Source organism: Thermobia domestica, chromosome 10 (assembly GCF_964235325.1).
Source record: "Thermobia domestica chromosome 10, izTheDome1.hap1.1, whole genome shotgun sequence".
NCBI classification, from domain to species: domain Eukaryota; kingdom Metazoa; phylum Arthropoda; class Insecta; order Zygentoma; family Lepismatidae; genus Thermobia; species Thermobia domestica.
Window position 1 is genome coordinate 136,529,973 of NC_137463.1, and position 20,997 is coordinate 136,550,969.

Sequence of the window (20,997 nt, forward strand, 5' to 3'; positions counted from 1 at the left end):
GTGCGGATTCACTTGCTCTGTCGGAATATGGTTCTGAGCACTAATTTGTATGGCTTAAGTGATAGTTGTAACACAGAAAAGAAACTCAGTATCATTAGTTGGAGGCGTTTCACAATGAAGAATGCGTTCAAGATCCTGCCGGAAAAGAGGCCAGTTAGCCTTATCATATCTCGGGACATGACGAGGGGCGATTTCTTGGCGTGGTCGTTGTCCTCGAGTTAGTGTGAGTTTTACTGGATGATGATCGCTCCCAATTGAGTCCAAAATTTCTAGCTGAGAGTCTGAAAGAAGATTCAGAGAAGTAATAACAACTCCGGCGTGGTCGGACTAATAGGTCTAGTGTGCGAAGGAAGGGCATGAAGATGAAGATGGAGATTGTTAGTTAAATACTGTTGAAAATCTGCTTTATAACGATCACTTCTACTATGGATATTAATGTCCGCCATGATAATAATATTTTGATAATTATTGGCGATGTATCGGAAATATCTAGCGGGATAGGTTGACATGGTCGAACATAAATCGTACTAAAATTGATGATTATAGACGGAAAGTATATGGAGTAAAAAAGAAATTCCGGGAAAGTACTGAAAGCTGGCGGATTGTACGATCTAACTGGATATTTTGGAGAAAATCCTATGGTGAAAATATGGTGAAGGATATTGGCTCGCTGAAAGGGAAAGATATTTTAAAGCACCAAACTGATGTAGCGAAGATCTTCGACTGATAGCGGTGCTAAGATAGATTGGTTAGGTTGAGTTGTTGTATTTGTCGTTCTTAGGGTACTGTTAGCTCCGGATGCTCTGGTTTAGCTTTGCAAAGATAGCTATATGTAGGGTGATCAACACTGCCACAGGTGTTACATTTAGGTGATCCTCGTAAGTTGGGACATGCTTTGCTTTCATGCAGACCCGAGCAATAACCCACTTAGATGGATTGGAACAAGCTGCTGTGGTATGGTCATTGTATGTCTGACATTTTTCGCAGCGAATAGGTAATGGTCCTTGTGTTTTGGTTATTTCAACGCGATGTATTTTCTTGTAAATGGGTGCACCGAAACGCAACAGGTAATCAATAGTGTCCTGTTGCTTAGAAAGTGCACGGACCATGTACGTCGGACCATTATTATTCCTAATACGAATATCCACTGAGGTCCCTTCTTGCTTTAATTTCTCTTGAATTTCTGCATCGCTAAGCTCTGGAGAGACACCTCTAATAACGACTGATAGAAATGGTGATTTCCGAGGTAGTGGAGGTTGTTTCTGCCGCTTATCCGTCAGTTTTGTTAGTTTTGCGTTTTTACCGAAGATTTTGTAGGAGTCTTTGTTGCGAATAGTAATTCCAAATTTCGGATCTTTAGATTTCAGAATGTAGCCGTTTTTAGTGGGAACAATTTGGACCAGAGTATTCCGTATCCGTGGAACATGTTTCATGATTTGCAGAAAAATCAGTTTGGGATTAGTGTACTTTGTGTCGTAGTCTGTGAGTATGAAATGATAGAGAGGATCGACATTCGATTGTATTGAGGATGTGCCTTAAACCTCAGTAGCAATATTGTTATGCTGCGAAATGAGTTCTACATCCATTAAGACCGTTGGGGACCGTGATTGTATGCGTTTTGCTGACTGTGTTGAATCAATAGATGGATGTATTTCTCTAGATGCAGACGGTAGTGGTTGACTTCCCCAAGAAAAGTGCCGAATGCGGTTCGAATGTGCAATGATTGCCGTTTGCGCAGACTGAGTGCCTGGATTTGAAGAAACCGTAGTAGGTAATCCGAAATGTTTGCCGAGATTCGATTGCTTGAAGCGTTGTGTGTTCAGATTGCTCAATTAACATCAAGTGTCCAACTCATGTCCAATCAATATGATGAGTTACTTAGAAATTTTGAAGTAGAGATTAGGGAGAACGTCAGACGGAATAAAGAAATCATGAAATTAAAACGGAAAATGTAGAGTTGAAAACTCAACTAAAACATCAGGCTATAGAACTGAATGATCTTAACCAGTACGGGCGTAACAAAACATAGAAATTCATGGAATCCAAGAGCGTGTTTGTGAGAATTTGAAAGAAATTGTAATTGACATGGCAGGAAAATTGCGATTAAATTGCGAAGAACAAGATATAGATGTAGTACACCGCATTCCAAATGGTACTAATAAAAGCAAGAGAAATGCAATAATTGTGCAGTTCAAGACACGATCGGTAAGGGATAGGTGGTTAAGTAAAAGAAATGCAGGGTTGGTTAGCAATAACTTAGTTTCTGGAAGTGATGATCAAAAAATTTTTGTGAATGTAAATTTGTCCCCTAGAAATAAGAAAATTTTTTGGAAGACAAGGAACGCTGAGAGAAATACTCATCACAAATTTAGTTGGGTTAGTGCTAGTGGCCAAATCTTAATCAGAAAAAATGAAAGTAGTCCGGTAATGATTATAAAAACTGAAGATGATTTGCCAGGTTTCCCTAATTCCATCAATGAAGGAGACCACTTTGCCCATTAATTGAGTAACATCCTTGGATGATGACAGTAAGTAAACGAAAATTATGTCTAAAGAAAGTATTAAATATACATATTTAATGAAATATATTATGTGGAGTGAATTGAAAGGTGTAATGTTTAGAATAATAAGCAGAATTTCAATATCTTTAATGATATTATACTATTTAAATCTATTTAAGTATGATGACTGGTACATAGTATTTTTAATGAATCTATATAGCATTATGGGAAAATATTTACTATTCTGCCGTGTAAGAAGAGCTCGAATACTTGTTCAAAAATAATTCACAACACTATTTATTTATTTATTTATTTATTTATTGATATTACAAATTATTCTAATAGTGTTAGTAGTTAATAGCACATTTGATATATACTACCAAAATGTTAACGGTTTTAAAACAAAAGTTAATGATTTTTATCTCAGCTCAACTATGTATGATTTTGACTGTGTAGATATTACTGAGTCATGGTTACAAGCTGAAATATTTAGCACTGAACTGTTTGATGACAAGTATCAAATTTTTAGGAAGGATAGAGATCTGGAACGTTGTGGAATGCGTGATGGGGGTGGTGTGCTCTTAGCTGTTAACAATAATGATACTTCAGAGAGATTAAATGAATTTGAATTACCGAACTATGAAGATTTGTGGGTCAGGATTGAGTTATCTAATTCAACTTTCATATACGTTTGTGTAATATATTTCCTTCCCTATGGCAAAGAAGAGTATTATTTAGATTTTTTTAGAAATATTGAAAGATTCAAAGAACTATCATTGTCCCATAATGTTCTCATTATCGGTGATCTCAATCTTGGGCTGTTGAAAAATATATGAATGGTAATTATTTCGTAACTTTGTCTAATTTGGAAAGTAATGTTATACACAAATTGAACTTTTTGAATTTTTCGCAATTAAATAGTTAGGAACGTAAACAATAGAATTTTAGATATAGTATTAGCTAACATATCTAATATTGAAGTTGTCAAATCCGACGTTTGCTTTGACCAAGAAGATAGACATCACCCGAGTTTGAGTATTAGTATTCAGTTTCAAAAACACTGTATAACCTGTAACGAACTTTGTGACGAAGTTTATAATTTTAACAAATGTTCATGCTTAATAATTGCAGATGATACCAAATTATACAAAGAAATCCACACGGCAAGTGATTGTATTAAATTACAAACAGATGTTAATAGGCTTAGACTTTTACTCTTAATAAAAAACGCACAATATTTAAATATACTATTGGAAATCCGACGTTACAAAGAAAGGAAATTATAAGAGATTTAGGTGTTTGGTTTGATATTAATTTAAACTTTAAACATCATATAAATATAATAACTAAACAAGCTTTTAAAATGCTGGGTTTTATTAAGAGGTCAAGTCGTTATTTTAAAAATCAAGGGACTATTTTATCGTTGTATAATGCATTTCTTCGATCGAAACTAGAATATGCATCAATTGTTTGGGATCCATTTTATCAGTGTAGGAAACAGCAAATAGAGAAAGTTCAAAATAAGTTATTGAGATATACTGCGTATAAAATGTATGGTATTCAAACTCGTTATGTTCCTTATGATGAAATTTTAAAAAAATTCAAATTACTGTCACTTGAAAATAGGAGATGAAAATAGGAGATTTATACAGCGAGTACTATATCTTAAAAAATTAATTGATAACAAGGAAGATAGCGTATTCTTATTAAGTAGATTACCATTTTATTGTCCTCGGCAAAATCTGAGAGGTAAACATGTTTTTTATATGCTTGAAAACATAATAAATGTGAACAGAAATTCGCCATTGTGTAAATTAGGTGATGCAGGTAACAAAATTGAGTCTATGGAATTGAGTTTATTTCAGTATGAATTTAGGACCTTTAAGCGAAAGTGTTTTCAATTACTAAATGATAAATTGTAGAATAATTTTGTACAGCATATGTAAAGAGAAAAAGATTTATAGTACTATTTCGTGTTACCAATGCTAGTTCCATATTTGGAGTTGGCTTGCATATCCTTTGATAATGATATATAAACTTTATACTTTGTAATTGCCTTTGGGTGTAAAGTACAAATAAATAGATAAATAATAATAATAATTATTATTATTACTGCCGGTTAGTGTTGCTAGAGTCCGCCATCGTAGTGAAGCAGCCGAGGGCCGAAGCCCAGACGAAGATGAAAGAGATGAACAAGAGGATGAGATGAGGTTCAAAAAGCAAGGTTGCTCTTCGACAATGAGAACTTCCGCCAACCCTCTAAGTGGTGTATGGTGTGCTTTGCTCCCAAATTCGTATTGCAACACTTGATTCTCGCTGGCACACTAACTACCACAAGAGAGGTTAGGCTCCTTCATTCAGTATGATTAAGAGCAACTGAGCTCCAACCTATAACTTTGATTTATGGTTATTTGTGATTTCACGTTTACAAATGTTTTTAAGAAGGTGTACTTTAAATAAATTACTTAAAGAGATCTTTTCCACATAGTTTATCCTTTTAAATTATTGTTTAAAGCCTTTGCATTTTAATAAGCCTTCTCCGAAATAAATGCAAATGAATTGTGCTGCAATCTCTGGAGTTTTTAAAACTATACGTTTGTGGACGTTTATATGTTTGTGGCAAATCCTTTCAGCAGTGAGATCTCGGAAATTACAGGCTCTAGAAAGACGTTTACACTGATCGATTGCAAATTTTGCGTAGATTGTCCAGTTCTAACTCAATATTAAAAAAAAACATGGCCATTATTTATTTATTACATTTTTACGGGTGCACTGGAAGTGTTGAACTTAAAAAAGAAACTATAGCATCATATCCTACCTATTATACATTCCAACACCATATAATTGTATATAGGGGCTGCATGTCTCTCGGTGATTGTTTTATGATCAAATTATAATAAAAAACTACCATTTTCCAGTAACCATTTCTCTAGTCTAAGTTGAATCTTTATTGTTTGGAATGTTTTGCTCAATGAACACCATATATCACTGGCATTATAACTGATTGTGTGTGTAATGTATTAGCTTATTTTAAAATGTATAAAACGATAATCATGCCTGTTGTTCTGTATGTTTGCGAAATATGGTCTCTTACTCCGAACGAAGAACATAGATTGAAAGTATTTGAGAACAAGATCCTGAGACGAATATTCGGACCCAAGAGAAACGGGAATAGGGAATGGTAGAATCTTGATAACGAGGAACTACATAATTTATTCGGTTTATCCAATATTGTTAGGGTCATCAAATCTAGGAGGCTCAGGTGGGCGGGTCATGTAGCCAGAATGGAAGAAAGAACGAACGCTTTCAAAATCTTAACTGGAACACCAGCCGGAAAACGACCATTATGAAGACGTAGGCGCAGATGGGAGGACAATATTAAGATGGATCTCGCATAAATAGGAATACAAAGTAGAAACTGGATCAAATTAGCTAAGGATAGAAGTCAGTGGAGAGCTTTTGTGAACGCGGCATTGAACCTCCGGGTTCCATAGGCCATAAAGTTACTTCGTTTATGTATTTGCTTATTACATACTACATGCAAGAAAAAAGAAAACACAGATCATACATGAATTAAAAACTGCAACCGCAAGTAGGCTCAAATCTTGCAGACGGTACGAGATATTGAAAAAGTAATCGAAAAAAATCCCCTTTACGGTACCTCTTGCCGATTTTTACCAAGACTTGTTTCACTTGTGTCTGCAAACGGACATGTAAAGATGTGAAGAATATGAATGATGCGCTGTGTAAAGAGCGAAGGTTTAGCTAGTAACAATTGAAAAAGCTATTGCGGCAACGAATTTTCACAATACAGTTGACCATTTGGTACTAATCTTTGATGGAATATATATTCGACACGGCAAGAAGTCGAATAATGAGTATGAATGAAAATCGTACCCTGGATAAAAAAGTTGCCTCTATGTAAGCCATTTACTATTTATGGTTGACTGGTTATATTGTACAGCCACCAGCAAAAGTATCTCTCCATCTGAGTGCTCTAAATTCATTACTTGGGGTCCGGATCATTTGTAGTTTGTAAAACGCGTGCGCAAATGCAACCCAACTTACACGTGACTTTTCGCGGCATTGACAGCAGTTGGTAGCAGTAAATCAAGTCTTTATGCAAATAAAATTATGAGTAGATGACGTACGAAACTGTTCTCCGTTCTGAGATGAATCTCTATGGTTCGGAGTCCAATGAACGCCATGTAATAATCTCAATATTTCTATGTATGTAATGTATTATTTCATTATATGTTGTATGTTCAAAGAATAAAAACACTGACCACGCACGAATCAGAAAATGCTTGAAAGAGGTGAAAATATCAAATCTAGAAAAACAGTTTGTAAATAATTGTTTTCGTTGACAGACCTTCTCCAATGCTCCTCATTCCAACCTCTTTTTATCTCTGGAGAGGAGAGCTTCCTCCTCACCAGAAAAGCATTGAAAAAGCATTCCATTGAAAATGAAATGAAACATTTTAAAAAGTTTGAACCTGGCCGGGATTTGCACTCGGGTCTAACGAATAGAAAGTTCAATGCCTACCCATTTACCTACCGTCACTTCAGCTTCTACCCAAACTATTAGCTAGTTTCGTGGAAGACTACATACAAGATATTAATGATCGTATAAGGAGACGTTTCTTATGTGCCACAAGGAATTACTCGAGATTTCCTTCTTTAACTCAAAAACAAGTTATATAGACCTTTATCAATGAGGAAAATGTTATGAAACGTTCTTCAAGTTAAGGCTACCTCATCGTTTTTAACGATGGTCCTGATTTACATTATTAATTCTTCGTCAACTTAACTTTTAACTTCCAGAGAAGAAAAGACGGCATACATTATTTTTGCATTCATTGAATTGTATCAACACGTGAAGAAATTGAAAGTTCTCTTTATAACTTCCGTAAGTACTAGTTTATTTTCTTATCCTTGCACGAGGAATTTGTGGCAGAGTGGCAAAGCAGGAAACTCGTATGGCACAGACCCGGGTTCGTATTCCGTCATGACAATTATTTTTCTTTATTGGAAGATATTGTTGACGTAATTGGTATTGTAATTCTGTTATTCCTATTATTATTCTTATTATTGAAAAGTGGAGATCTGACTACATATTTTCGAGTTTATGAAGTTTTTGATTGAATTTCAATTTTTTGTTGGTATGGAACGTATCTGAAGTGGTGAATTGTTTAAAACATTAATATTTGTAGCAGTAACATTATTAGAAGAAGTAATAGAAACTTATAAGCAATTGTTGGGGAATAATAACCTTTGCTTTTCATCAGTCGTATTTTGACCCATACTAACGATATGCTTTACTTATTAATCAATTCTTCGCTAAACACGTTATGTTCCCAGACAGTTATGAATCAAAGGGATACGGCTGACGTCATCTCGTGCACTGAAGAGTAAGTTTTCTCAACACTAAGACCGAGAGAAATTGAATATTTTCCATGTTATCTTACATTGAGGTATCAATATTAGACATGATAAAAAATTCCTTTAATTGCCCAGCGGAAATCAAACCCAGGACTACCAGAATGTGAAACCAATGCTTATTCCACTACTCTAACACATCGCTGATAATTAAGGGGGGGAAACTTGCTGTGAAGTGTCTTCAGCAAAGTGCACACTTTTACGATTCCAATGTTGTAAAACTCTTGTTTCGGTCATAATAAAATAGAAAGTGTTATGTAGAAAGAATAGTCAAGAGAATTCAAATCTATATTGTCAAAGTAAATTGTTGAAAATGAGTGATAGAAATAGTATTAGTGGATGTTGCTGCAGCATTTAGATATGAGGAAGTTTAACGCCCTGCTTGAGCATCGACGCTAACTGTTATATGAAACTACAGTTTAAATATACGCGTATATCTTCGGGCATTTCTTTAATTACATTCTTTCAGGAGCCGTTAATATATATTGCAGATTTGCAAGTTCAACATTTTATGCAGTCTACTAAATATTGGGACCATCAAAATCTCTAACCGTTGGTCCGCGAAGACGCGATGTGTGACTCGCGTACTCAAATGTAATTTTTATGCTTATTTTCTGTTTATTACGTTATTTTGTATGGAAGTTTTGTTTTTGTGAAATGTAGAAAAATAAAACATATAATGTAAACAACCGGAAACTCAAGCAATCCCATGCCGAAAGCGTCGGTGGACCAGTAATGGGCAACTAGCGATCTCTCGGCAAAAACTGGATGCCCTGCAGCGACGATCCGCTGTGGTCAAACTTCTGTTTTGGAATTTATAACACCAGTAGCAGAGATGCGACGAAATGCCAATGAACCACAAAATATGTTAAATCGCCTATAGGCGTGGTTCCTTTACATTAAGTGAACCTAAAGAACACTAAAAAGTACCCGAGGTGGACGCGAACAACTAACCTTATGATTGCTAGCCAAGTGCTATTTCGGCTTCACCACTGAGGTGATGAAGGAAACGTCGCATGTAGAGGGATAAATCATTGAGTCTTTTTAATTTATCCAAACATAGTGCTCGTTTAACTGTGTATTTTCAACGATAACAATTTGGGATCAGATAAAATGCGTTCGCCATGTAATTTGATAATAAAATTACGCTCATCTATTTACTTTATTTCATAATTGAGGAGTTTGATGTAATAAGGGCGTAAGAGAGTTCACGCCCTTTTTGCATCGAAAGCATTTGTGGCTTAGCCATGTTTGTTTAGCGTCCTGGTAACATTTCAATTCAATATCGGAATAAAATGCTGCATATTACTTTGTTTTATGTAAGAAGAAAACACTACCTAAATTTTCAGCATCAGCGGTGGGTCAAAATATTAACACAATCTTCATTGTAAAGTCTATGACCACTCGTTTGAATCTGAAACGGTTTGATAGGTGTAAAATAAAAGCACGGATATGTCATTATTTCAAAAGTATAAATATTCAAAGTAAAAGAATATGGTCCAGGGTCCCTCGCAGGGTCCCAGACGGGGTCTAACTCAGAAAGTTGAAATGGGAAAGGGTTCAAGTTGAGTATCGTATGAAAGCTGATGTTAAGTGAAAGAAGATTAAACAAGTCTCGACTCTTTATGATAAGCTTGTGCAAAATGGCGGTGAATCAAAATGTCAACATAAGCGTGTTGAAACATTCTAGTATTTTTTACACCTGTCTCACCGTTTCATATTAATAGGAGCGGGCATACATTTTTCAATGTCGCTTGTAATGTCGCTTTAAGACCCTAACTTTTACGGAGATCTTATCCATCTTCGTTTATATGGCATTTTCGTGCTTTTCATTACTGCGTGTAGAAAATACGAATTTTCTTGCTTTGCTACTCGAGCCTATCCTTTCCTATTTCCAGAAAATATTGATCTAATAATGAATTAAAATATATATCAAGGATCATATTTGAAGTTAAGTTAGCAAACGAATTAGTCTTTGTCAGTTCAAGCTTTAATCATCCTGCAAATTCTTCATCCACGTTTTCATCTCGGATTTAGAGTTCACTTTCTAATTAAGTTTCCCAATTGTTCAAGATGTCCAGAAACTCGGAAAAAGAATATGGGGTCACGGAAGTCGGCAGATCAAGAGGCTCTAGTGGCGCCTCCTCTGACGACAAATTTGTCGTTAGGGTGTTATTTACTTCTCTTAAAAACAACTTTTGACCTTGTTTCTGAAATTCGCATTGTGAGTGTCAGTAGTTAAGGTGGAGGTTAAGGGCTCAAGGGAAGGAGGGTCTTGTCCGTTCCTCTTTGCATTGATCCTCTACCCGGGGATCCTCACGAGAAGATGGAACTACTTTTCCTATGAGTAATCCACCTGGAATGCACACTTCCGTAATGGGAAATCCCAGGCCCATGATTGATATATTAACTTTTCCGTCAAGATTGATCACCGCTAACTGGGGAAACTTACACTGACTGATGATATCATATCTTTACTCCAATGGAGGGGTGGAAATCCCAGGAATATATTTCGCGAAGGCATATCCGCTTTTATTAAATACTCTTCCTTATATGATAATTGAACTGGTAAAGCAATATCATACTGGGGAAATTCATTACATTCTTGTTTCACTGATATTGTCAGCAAATATCGATAGGTTTGGTATTAATCTGAAGTTGACCTAGAGAGGCTAAAATTTAGAGGGGTCAGTGGTTTCAACACCCTCGCTATTCTGAATATACTAATGGTAGATTTGCGAAGCAAGGACAGACTAGCTTTCCACGTGAGTAAAACCATAATTTGTAGGTTTACTTATTTCGGGATTCTTTTCCAGAATTCTAGACGTATGAACCTTGTACGCAGTGGACGGCGTGAATCTCCCTTGCACGTCCAACTCTTGTGCATTGGACTCACTGTCGGCGGTAACCAAATGAAGTTGTGAGTTGGTCAGATGGGCGAGAATATTATGAAAGATTGACATTTTATCGTCTTTTTCAGGACTCGTTGAGAGTCCCGCATGTTGCAAGCTCCTTCCTGCGGGCTAGTTCATGTGCACCAGACGACACTTTAATGTCGTTAGGAGCTGCCTGAAGGATAGGAAAGTTATAGTCAATTCATGTGTTAGAAGCTTATTGTTTACGACCTGATCCCCTAAGGCAGATTCAGTAATTAGCTTTAGTGGAGGCCTGGTGACTTCTCATGACGAGCTGGTGTTTCGAAATGAACCAATTCTTGTACATTGGTTTGATTAGATTAAAAATGTAGCTAGTTAATTCTAAGTTGAAATTTCATCAATCGTTTCCTTCATTCCTGTTCGGAAATGTAAAGTTGTTACAGAAAAGAGGTGAAAAATCTTTCGAGTAGAATTCACAGTCTATTGCTCGTTCCACTACTTCTTTTTTTAAATCTAAGGCTAAAGTAGCGGGAATTTTAGAAATTGAGGAAAAAGTTTGAAATTATATAAAAACCTGCAAAGTGGAGTTACGAAACGTAATTGGGGCCCCTTTTTGCCGTGGGGCTCCCACACTGCGGGCACTGCGAGTCCGTTAATTGCACCACTGTTTAAGGTCCATAATGCACTTTCCCCTTTCAGGAATATTTTCTAAGGTAGTAAAATATTTTTACAGCTGTGTGAATTGAGTTGTATATGGAAGAATAGATAAAGGAGGCAATACGTTCAAAAAAAAAAAATCAACTTTTTCGAAAGTCTAGCTCAAAATGAAATAAATCGTCGTAAATATGTTATATTTTTTAAAGAGGAAAAGAGCAAAAATGTTATTGCAGTACCCATAGTGGTGTCACTTTGATGCGAATTTATAATTTAAAACATTGTATTTACGTCATGGCTTATTAGATGATGTGTTATTAAACGGGAATCCTACGCTGGTTGTCCTACGTTCGAATCTCGGCCATTCTTGTTACTTTTTCATTTAGCTACACTTAGTTTGTGAATTCCAGAATTTCACGTTGGAATTAAATCCAATAGGAGCTCGTGAATTAAGTTATCCGAAATTATTTTCAAATATAAGACGTTATTATTACAAATTTTCCTTTAACTTAGAACGTTTCAACTTTAATATCGAATCTTGTAATCTAAATTTAACTGATCTTCCGATGTTATACAATTATGAAACTTTGCACAGCAAGGTCAGTAGGGTGCAAATACTATATTCCATTGTTACTCTAATATACTTGTTCATATATCTATAAATTGTATACTAAGCTAAAATGTATGACGGACAACACAATGTATCATATCATGGACCGTACGAAGGCAGACATAGCAGAAGGCGTAATTCAAATATCCATGGTGATAAGAAGAGTCTTCGGATAATTCCAACCAATGCCTCAACTTCTTTTGCTTTACATAGAAACCGTAATACCACTCGATCACCAAGTATCACCGATTAGTCTGCTTATTCGTGCAGAACTCACTGAGACATATACATTCACTAGTGTAGTCTAGTGTATTTGATAAAACTTCACTAACAAGTGGGTCGAATTATGTAGTACTCGAGTGGACTGATGGCTGGGGGTGAGCATTTATAATTAGTGAGTATAATCCCCTTGGGACACGATGACAGTTGCAAAATCCCCTGGCATTGAATCCACCTGGCAAGAGATATAGCGTTGTGGGCAAGATATTAACCACGCATCTTGAACACGCTCCCATAACTCGTCAAGTGTTTGTGGATTATTCTTCGAGCAGGTTTACCGCAATGTTTTTGCAGAGGATGCCACATATTTCCTATACGGTTCACATCTGCACATGAGGAACCCAGTCAACTACCGCGACATCAGATTGCTTCTACGGTCATATCTGAATCACATTTGAATTATGTATCGAGATATTGTCTTGTTGCCAATATATTATGTCGTCACCTACATGAGCTTTTATTTCCGGAAGCGTTTCGGCCGGATGTTCTACATACTCGTGGGCATCTAAGCAACCAGAAATCCTGTAGATTCCACCGAAGTTTGCAGTCTTTCATATCCATGCCCTGTAGTGGCTGTTACATGTCGACATGAACGGGAAACGTATTCAGAGCCATAATTTTTTCAGGTAGCCACTAAAAACGATTCGCCCCGAAGTTCACACTGGAAAGTATTTTCTTCCATAGAAACGACTTCATCCCATAACTGTGAAACATTTACGTATGCAAACACCAGACGATCAACCATGTGGTCTTTTGTTAGCCGCTCCTTATCAACTACCCTGTATGACCTCCAATCAAAAGATTTGATTTTACATCGGACAGTTGTAACATCGCCTGCGAAATTTGTTTCCTCTCGTAACTTTCGGGCAGAGATGAAAGGAAATTAACCTCTGGTTGTCCTCGGCAGAAGGAACCCTGACACCTAGTTTTTTCGTCCTACATTTCCTGTTTCCTCATATCTCCTCCACCACATAAGTTTTGTTGTACGATTAACGCCATAACTCGCGCCTGCCTTGTATCCTCGCATATATAGCTAATGCCCACATGCCCAATTAAAGCAATTACTTTGTTTTTAAGAGAACGTTCGTAATGCGTCATTTACATACCAGAGTCAAAATGATAACTATACTTAGGTGATCAAACGGAAGGTGCTTTATGTGACATCAGGTAACAAGATGAGATTTTCCCCGTTCTCGTAGGGAATATTGTATGCCCTCTGTTCGATGTTCATGAATTTTGTGACAAAATATGTCAAAAAATGAGATAAATTAAGCTTGTAAGATTTAATATCAATGTTGAACATCGCAAGTTAAAGCAAAGCATGTGATGACAAATCTCATATTTGAAAATAATTGAGGCTTAAATTAGCTGCGACTACATTTAGTTCAAACTTGAACTTCTGGAATGCACAATATGAGCATAGCTAAAAGAAATAGAAACAATAAGAAAGGTCAGGATTCGAACCTAGGACTACGCACGTAGGAGATCCTTACACTAACCATTCATCTAGCAGACAATGACGTAAACGCGCTATTTTTAAAGTGACACTCTTATGTTCATTTCCATTACTTTCTTGTTAAGAACCACTTATGCTTTTCAAAAGCCTAACATGTTTACGACTATTTCTTTGTAACATTCTACATTCGTTGTAAGTGCGCACCTTCCGAATCACCTTTTGAAACATTCAATTCTATTGGTTTCTCAACGTAGCTAAAGGAAAGGTGTATGAACGACTGTGCAGAGTTTTCCGTGGCTGAACGGAAAAAGTCATAGTTCGATAACAAAGAAGTTTGTTTTTAGAAGCTTGTCTCGGAAGCACAGATCTTAAGATCTTTATCTTCCTTCGCAATCATCTGGTGCTCTAAAAAACAGTTCTGCACTTTAATTGGACAACTGCCTGAGGTGATCCTTCCAATTCGGAAAATTTCATTCTTCTGTTTCACAAAAACTAACATTTAGTCATAATATGGATGCTGTAGAATGATATATTCTCCAATTGTAAACTTGCATATGTAAATGATCCCTCTCTGTTTCCATATTTGAAATTCCCTTTCTCAATGTCGTCCACTATGAACGCCACGGGTTCCGATCAAACCTTCTACTGTTCAAACCAAATGTAAGCGCTCTAGTAATGTATTATCGTAACTCGATAGGTTTGTTAGTAAAATTATCGTCATTACAGATTTTGTTCGGGAGGATTCTCCGCCAACATAATAGTTTCACTTCTTATATCACTGTTTTACTATACCTTTGTCCACACAATACGTGTTTATCAAACTCTAGGGAGAGGGACTTGCACCGCCCTGTCCTGCCCAAATAACGCTCCTGAAATATTTGCTTGCTACTACTGAGAAACGAACTTAATCATTAAATAACACTCATTCCTGTCAGTAGTTTTTAGAGCTCTGCGCCCGCATTACAGAATTTGGGAAACACAAAACCTACTGCTGTGATTGACAATTTCCATAGATTTCAGAAGGAGCATCTTCCTAGCTTGATGTGATATGCAATGTTTTAAGAAAGGAAAGAATGCAAATAACGGCATTTATGAAGCTGTGGGAACATTTTGTGACATTCTTTTGTTCTGGCATTTCAGAACAAACGAATGAAAGAGATGGTTTTAGAGCTATAAAGCTAATAAACAATGTTCCTGTTTTTTCGATTGAAAGGAAGGAGTATATTACGCCACATACTGCTTTAGATAAGAAGAGGAGAAGGAGTCGGTTTGAATATCAGGAGCCAGGCCCGTAGCCAGGGAGGGGCTAGACCGGGCAATGTCCGCTCTAAAATATTTTTTGCCCGCTCTAAAATATTTTTTCCGCTCTAAAAAGGACGTTGTCCAGAAGTTTCAAATTGTTTCAGAAAATCCCAAATAGGAAATTCTTGTGATTTTATTTACTAAATAAAATTGAACTTCGCGCATTTACTACTACTAACAAATGAAATTGAACGCGGCGTATATTTCTACGAAAAACAACAGTTATTGTTAGATATACTCAATAATCTCTCATGTATTACATTTCCTCATTCCAAGAGTTTGAAGAATCACAACCACGATAAGCATTCAAGGTGTTAGACAAGATGCCCTTCCAAAGAATACCCATATGAAAATTGACCCGAAAACAAGCTATGCTACATGAATGTGAGTGCCTGGCTTGTGCATGTATAACATTGCACGTAAAAAACATTTGTTTTGGCGACTTGACAGTACATGTCCCATGTGTGCCTGTAATTAACGTATAAAACATGCAACATGTCCATGTTCCTTACAGAGCAAGGAAAACGCATGTCTCATATATGAAACTGGTACCGAAACTGTGATGTCTGGAGAAAACGTACATACACCTCTAGAATAGTTAGATACAAAAAAAAAAAAATCAGTGGGGAATTCGGAAGTTTTGTTTATTGTAAAAGCGGCAACAATGCTATTTTTCACGTGATTTGAGTCTTTGCGGGGAGCGCCCACGAAAATAAATCAATGATTGTAAAATGATATATAAATAGCAGTTTGCATTGGCTCACTTTGTGTTTTCTGAGTGGCTCCGAACCATTTGTTTCACGATTTGTTTACAAATATACGGAATGAAGAGAACGTTAATTCCCTATATATGTGCTCAGAGAAAAGAAATCAAGATGGCAGCAGAACACCGAACCTATTATTTTAAAAAGATTTTGTCACACACCATTATAATTGCGCGCAATAATAAGTAGCAGGGTGCTTAGCGAATTTCTAGACGGAAACAAAAACAGTAGAAAATGAACTACAGGGAAATGTGCCTCGCCAGACGTTTCCAATTACTCTACTGACTATTATAACGCCATAAATATGAAGCAGGCATCCATCAAGTCATTTTTTTGGTGCAAAAGTTGTCGAAAATGAAACTAATTCAGAAGCAGAGTCATCTGTATTAACATGTATAGTAGGTCAAGAAGAAATTAAACGTCAAACATCTGATTTCCACCATGTTGGTGTTGATTTCCACCATGTATCAGACCTTGGCGATACAAAACTCGCTCAGCCGCATCTTGCAAATTTTCCAGGTTCCAGCATTTCTGGTTCAATTCGACGATTTCGTCCAATATAGTACAAAACGTGGGATTGGCTCGAGTATTCTGTTGTTACATGCTGCCTTTTGCTTCCCATGCCGGAAATATCCATCAAGAAACAGTGATCCCTCATTTGTGCAGAATGGTTTCAGAGACTGGAAGCATGCAACCGAGAAAAATAAGGGATTTTCTCGTCACGCCGATTCAGAAACTCATAGGCACGCTGTGGTTTGCTACTTGGAGCAACGGAAACTTGAGGAGTCGTGAAGAAGGTATGTAGTAATGTAATTATGAATAATAGGTACTATGTAAAAAGTGTGGAAGTTATTCAATTCTTAGCTGTGAATCAGTTATCCTTAAGGGGAGATTCTGGATGTGAGCAACTCGGAAAACAATCAAGTGGTTTGTTCTTAAATTTGTTTGAATTTAGTGTTCGTAAAGATCCAAATTTAGCAGAAATTGTCAAAACTATCCCTGCCAATGCAACATACTCTAGTCCGGATATTCAGAATGAGATAGTTTATTTCATGGCAGAATCTATTAAGAGGAAAATAGTAAATGAAGCAAACGAAAGTACATTTTGTTTATTACTAGCAGATGAAACCAGAGACAAGCAACGAATCGAAGATTTGTGTGTCGCAATTAGGTACCTTGTGAATTTTAAAGTGTAAGAAAGATGCATAACTATGCTGAAGTTGGACAAACAAGACGCTGCCAGCATTAAGAACGCCATTTTAGGTTGTTTGAGAATCCACATTTTAGAATTCAAAACTGACACGATAATAGGACAGTGCTACGATGGAGCACCTGTCATGAGTGGACAGAAAAATGGAGTGCAAGCTCTTTTGTCTGAGGATTTGAAGAGGAACATTTTGTTTGTTCACTGTTTCAATCACCAATTACATTTAGTTATTTGTAGAGCCATTGACACAATTCCTGAACTGAAAGATTTCTTTGATATTTGTCAACAACTATATTACTTTTTCAGAAAAGAACGCGTTGCAGCAGATTACGCAGGAAGGAGTTTAAAGCGATTGTTGGAACAACGTTGGACTGGACATCTTGACACAGTGATTGTAATTTATGACGAAAGGTTTCACATATTAAGTGCACTGATGCCAATTCAAACTTCCCGTGAAGAACACGCCTCAATGAAAGTTGAAGCTACCGGTTTACTACATCAAATCTCGACAACGCACTGCTACAAAGAAGAGATTTAGACATTGATGCCGCTGTCAAGTTAATAGGATCGGTAACGGAACAGCTCAGATCTTGCCGGCAAGACGAAGGAATATTTGAAAATATCCTTCACGATGCAATGAAGGCATATGCCTTAAACACTTCGATTCAGCAACCATTGAAATGCAAATGCACCCTCCCCAGTCGCTTAGCTGACTCGGTTGTTGATTTAGAAGGCATAAATTTGGAGAAAGGAAAGGAAGACGAGAAGGAGGTGAAAAGATTATTCTGCGAAGTTCTCGATATCTGCGTCGAAGAAATTCGGAGCAGATTCAGTGAGACAGGGAGAGCTGTCATTGGTGCCATTCACCACTTACTGAGCGAGAAAAGAAGTGAAGAAAATTTGAAACCTCTGTGTGATGTTGTAAAGTACACTCCGCATCAAAAAATTGCGACACCTAACGCCGTGCAGCTAGGCCACCCAATATACACCTTCTTATCCCATTATCGTGTCTGGTAGAGAGACTCCCTCCCTCTCCTCCTTTCTTCTCTCCCATACTAAAATTAGCTAACAACTTGAACGCAATTCTAATTTCAAACTACACATGTATTAGTATCGATAAAATGAAATAACAAAACCGAGACGAAACAAGAATCACAAGTTGATTTAGGGAGAAACTGAAACACACATAATGAAAAATTGAAACCAATGAATGTCTATTTCACAGAGGTTCAGAAACGAGCCAGAAATTGAGAGGGCGAGAGAAGAAGAAAAGTGAAAGGGAGAACAGATAAAAATGTGGAATTTTAAACTTAGCAAGAAAATAAACTAACATTATAAAGTTCCGTTACCAGAAAACAAACAGCAATATAGAAATACCGTTTGTTTATATATTTTTTCAGGACTATTCGAATATATAGAGGATGCTTGAAACATTCATTAAGTCACTTTCAAAAAGGATAGCATACTCAATTTCCAGTAGAATTGTAGATCTCACAGACACATCTAAGATAATGTCAACAGTTTAACACACATACTTTGTTTCTACGTGGTTAGGTTGTAAATTCGGTAGTGTTCATTGGATGTACTGATGCAAACTACGTTCTAATAAACCCAGTAGGCAGAGTAGGTAATATCTTCCATTTCGGACTACTAATGTAAAGTAAACAAAAAAAAGAAAAAGAAAGGAAAAGAAAAGAAAAGAAAAACGAAGAAAGAAAGAAAGATGAGTGCTATTTTACTGGCAAATTTTTATCAGAAATATCCTATATTAAAAGTCCAAACCGTATCATAATGAAAAGTTACAAATGTTCAAATTGAAAATTGGATGTTCGTTACAGATGTAGCAGACCTTGCACGTTTCAAATTTCAACGTGAATAAATCACATTGAATTACAAGATGGAAACAAGTTTGTGTCGAACTAGTATAAATAAATTTTTGTTTCCAAATAACCAAACAGATTACCATTTTCTAATCTTTTAGGAAGATTTATCTGTACCGAACATCCGCCATCACTTTCATCTCTTGCGAATATAACGTTGTAATTTGCACAGAGAGAATGAAGACGCTTAGAACTGAAACGGATCATAATGTCAGTCGGATGATGTTGGTTAGCTTATGGACCACCACTGGATCGAGGATTATACCCATAGTGACCCAGATGATAAAAAAGATATTTTGCTTATTCTCTTGCGTTTAAACAGTATTTCTTTCAGAGATGACCAGGACTGGAGATGTTATGTCCAGATCACGAAAAACTCGACGCTGAAGTTGCCAATTAATTACATTCTCCAGACCACGTCTACCGTTCTTTTGCTCCGTTTTAACTTTGGAACACGCACACGCAGATGAAGTGGGTGTGAACGTGAGAGAGAGGGGGAAGAAGTGAAAGATGCAACTACAGAATAGGGAAACGACAAGAAAGAGAGAGAGAGAGAAAAGAGAGAGAGGGACGAATATAAATATGAAAGATACTTATCATTACAGTGTATGATGAAGAACGCACACACTGTTTATTCGAATTCTCGCCAGTGATGCTTTGTAAGTTCTCCAACAGAAGATAAATCTCTGTTTGCAGTCATTATTTTATGCGAAAAAGTTATACTATCTGGTGGGGAATCAAACCCAGATTTTCTGCTTGGAAGTCTGGTACTTTACCACTACACCACTGATTGCTTTCCCTAAACTTTGTTAAACAAATGCTGTAATATTTCTTTCTGAGAACGATAACACGAAAAGTGTTTACTGCAGATCAATGAAGTATTTCGAATGTCCTGGTAAATCCCTTGCCCTCTCCCAACCAACATTCGTAAATCGTCTCAATCATGACAAAGGTGTTTGCTTCCACATTCTTAAGCATTGCACGTATAATATGAGAAATCGATTCTTCACTATCACTTTTTAAAAAATGCAAGCTTGGCCTAAACTGGACTTGAACCCATGCTAGACACCTTTATTAATCGTAACTCCATTACGTTACCGCTACACTACCATGCCACCTGAAGCTAGAAGGCAAATATTACTTATTTAACCTTGATTATTAAAACGATCAAGCTTCTGCCTGTAAGGTTATTTGCACCTAAGTGCACAACGAAATTCATTTATTCGACGACATAGAGATAAATTAGTGCCCACTAATAAAGGAAACCATATTTAATCCAGGAAAAAGTACAGAAATAAAAACTTATTATGCAGTAATTTCGCCGTGCAAATTCAAAAGTACGCCAATACTACTACTACTACTACTACTAGTAATAATAATAATAATAATAATAATAATAATAATAATAATAATAATAACTTATGTTGTAAAATTGAAAGGGACTGTGACTTATAGTCTCTTGAACTACCCCACCGATCTCGATCAAATATTCAACATTGATAATGTTCGTACTTGGAGTATTTTTATCTATTCGTTTTGATGGTGTTATTTAGGGCAGGGGGAGGATGGAAAAATATAAAAAATAAAGAAAACTTAATAAGTCTTGAATCAAACGACCGACGTGAATGAAATTTTCAACATAGATTACGTTTGTGCAGTGGAATGCTTTTAATCATTTCACTTTGATGGTGGAATGTAGGGAAGGGGGGGTCGGGAGATATACAAAAATCAATTTAAATTAAAATAAAAGTGACTATGTTAATGAGTTAATAAGTCTTGAACCACCGAACAGATGTGCATCAAATTTTCAACATGGATGAAGTTCGAGCCTGGAGTGGCTTTTATCGTATCACTTTGAGGCAAAACTTAGGGGAGTGGAGGATAGGGGAAAGATATATAAAAATAAATAAAACTTAATAAGTCTTGAACCACGCGACCTATCTCGATCATTTTTTTCCACATAGATGAGATTTGGGCCTAGTATAGTTTTCATTATTTCACTTTGACGCTAGAAATTAGAGAAGGGAAA

General features: G+C 36.5%; 1 protein-coding gene across 1 annotated transcript; it reads left to right on the forward strand.

The window, feature by feature from the left end:
* The first annotated feature begins 16,696 nt into the window (after positions 1–16,696).
* On the forward strand, positions 16,697–17,077 carry LOC145661620 (zinc finger MYM-type protein 1-like). The gene has a single exon (XM_081726941.1). It carries the CDS (start codon positions 16,697–16,699, stop codon positions 17,075–17,077), a length of 381 nt encoding a protein of 126 aa, XP_081583067.1.
* The last annotated feature ends 3,920 nt before the right edge of the window (positions 17,078–20,997 follow it).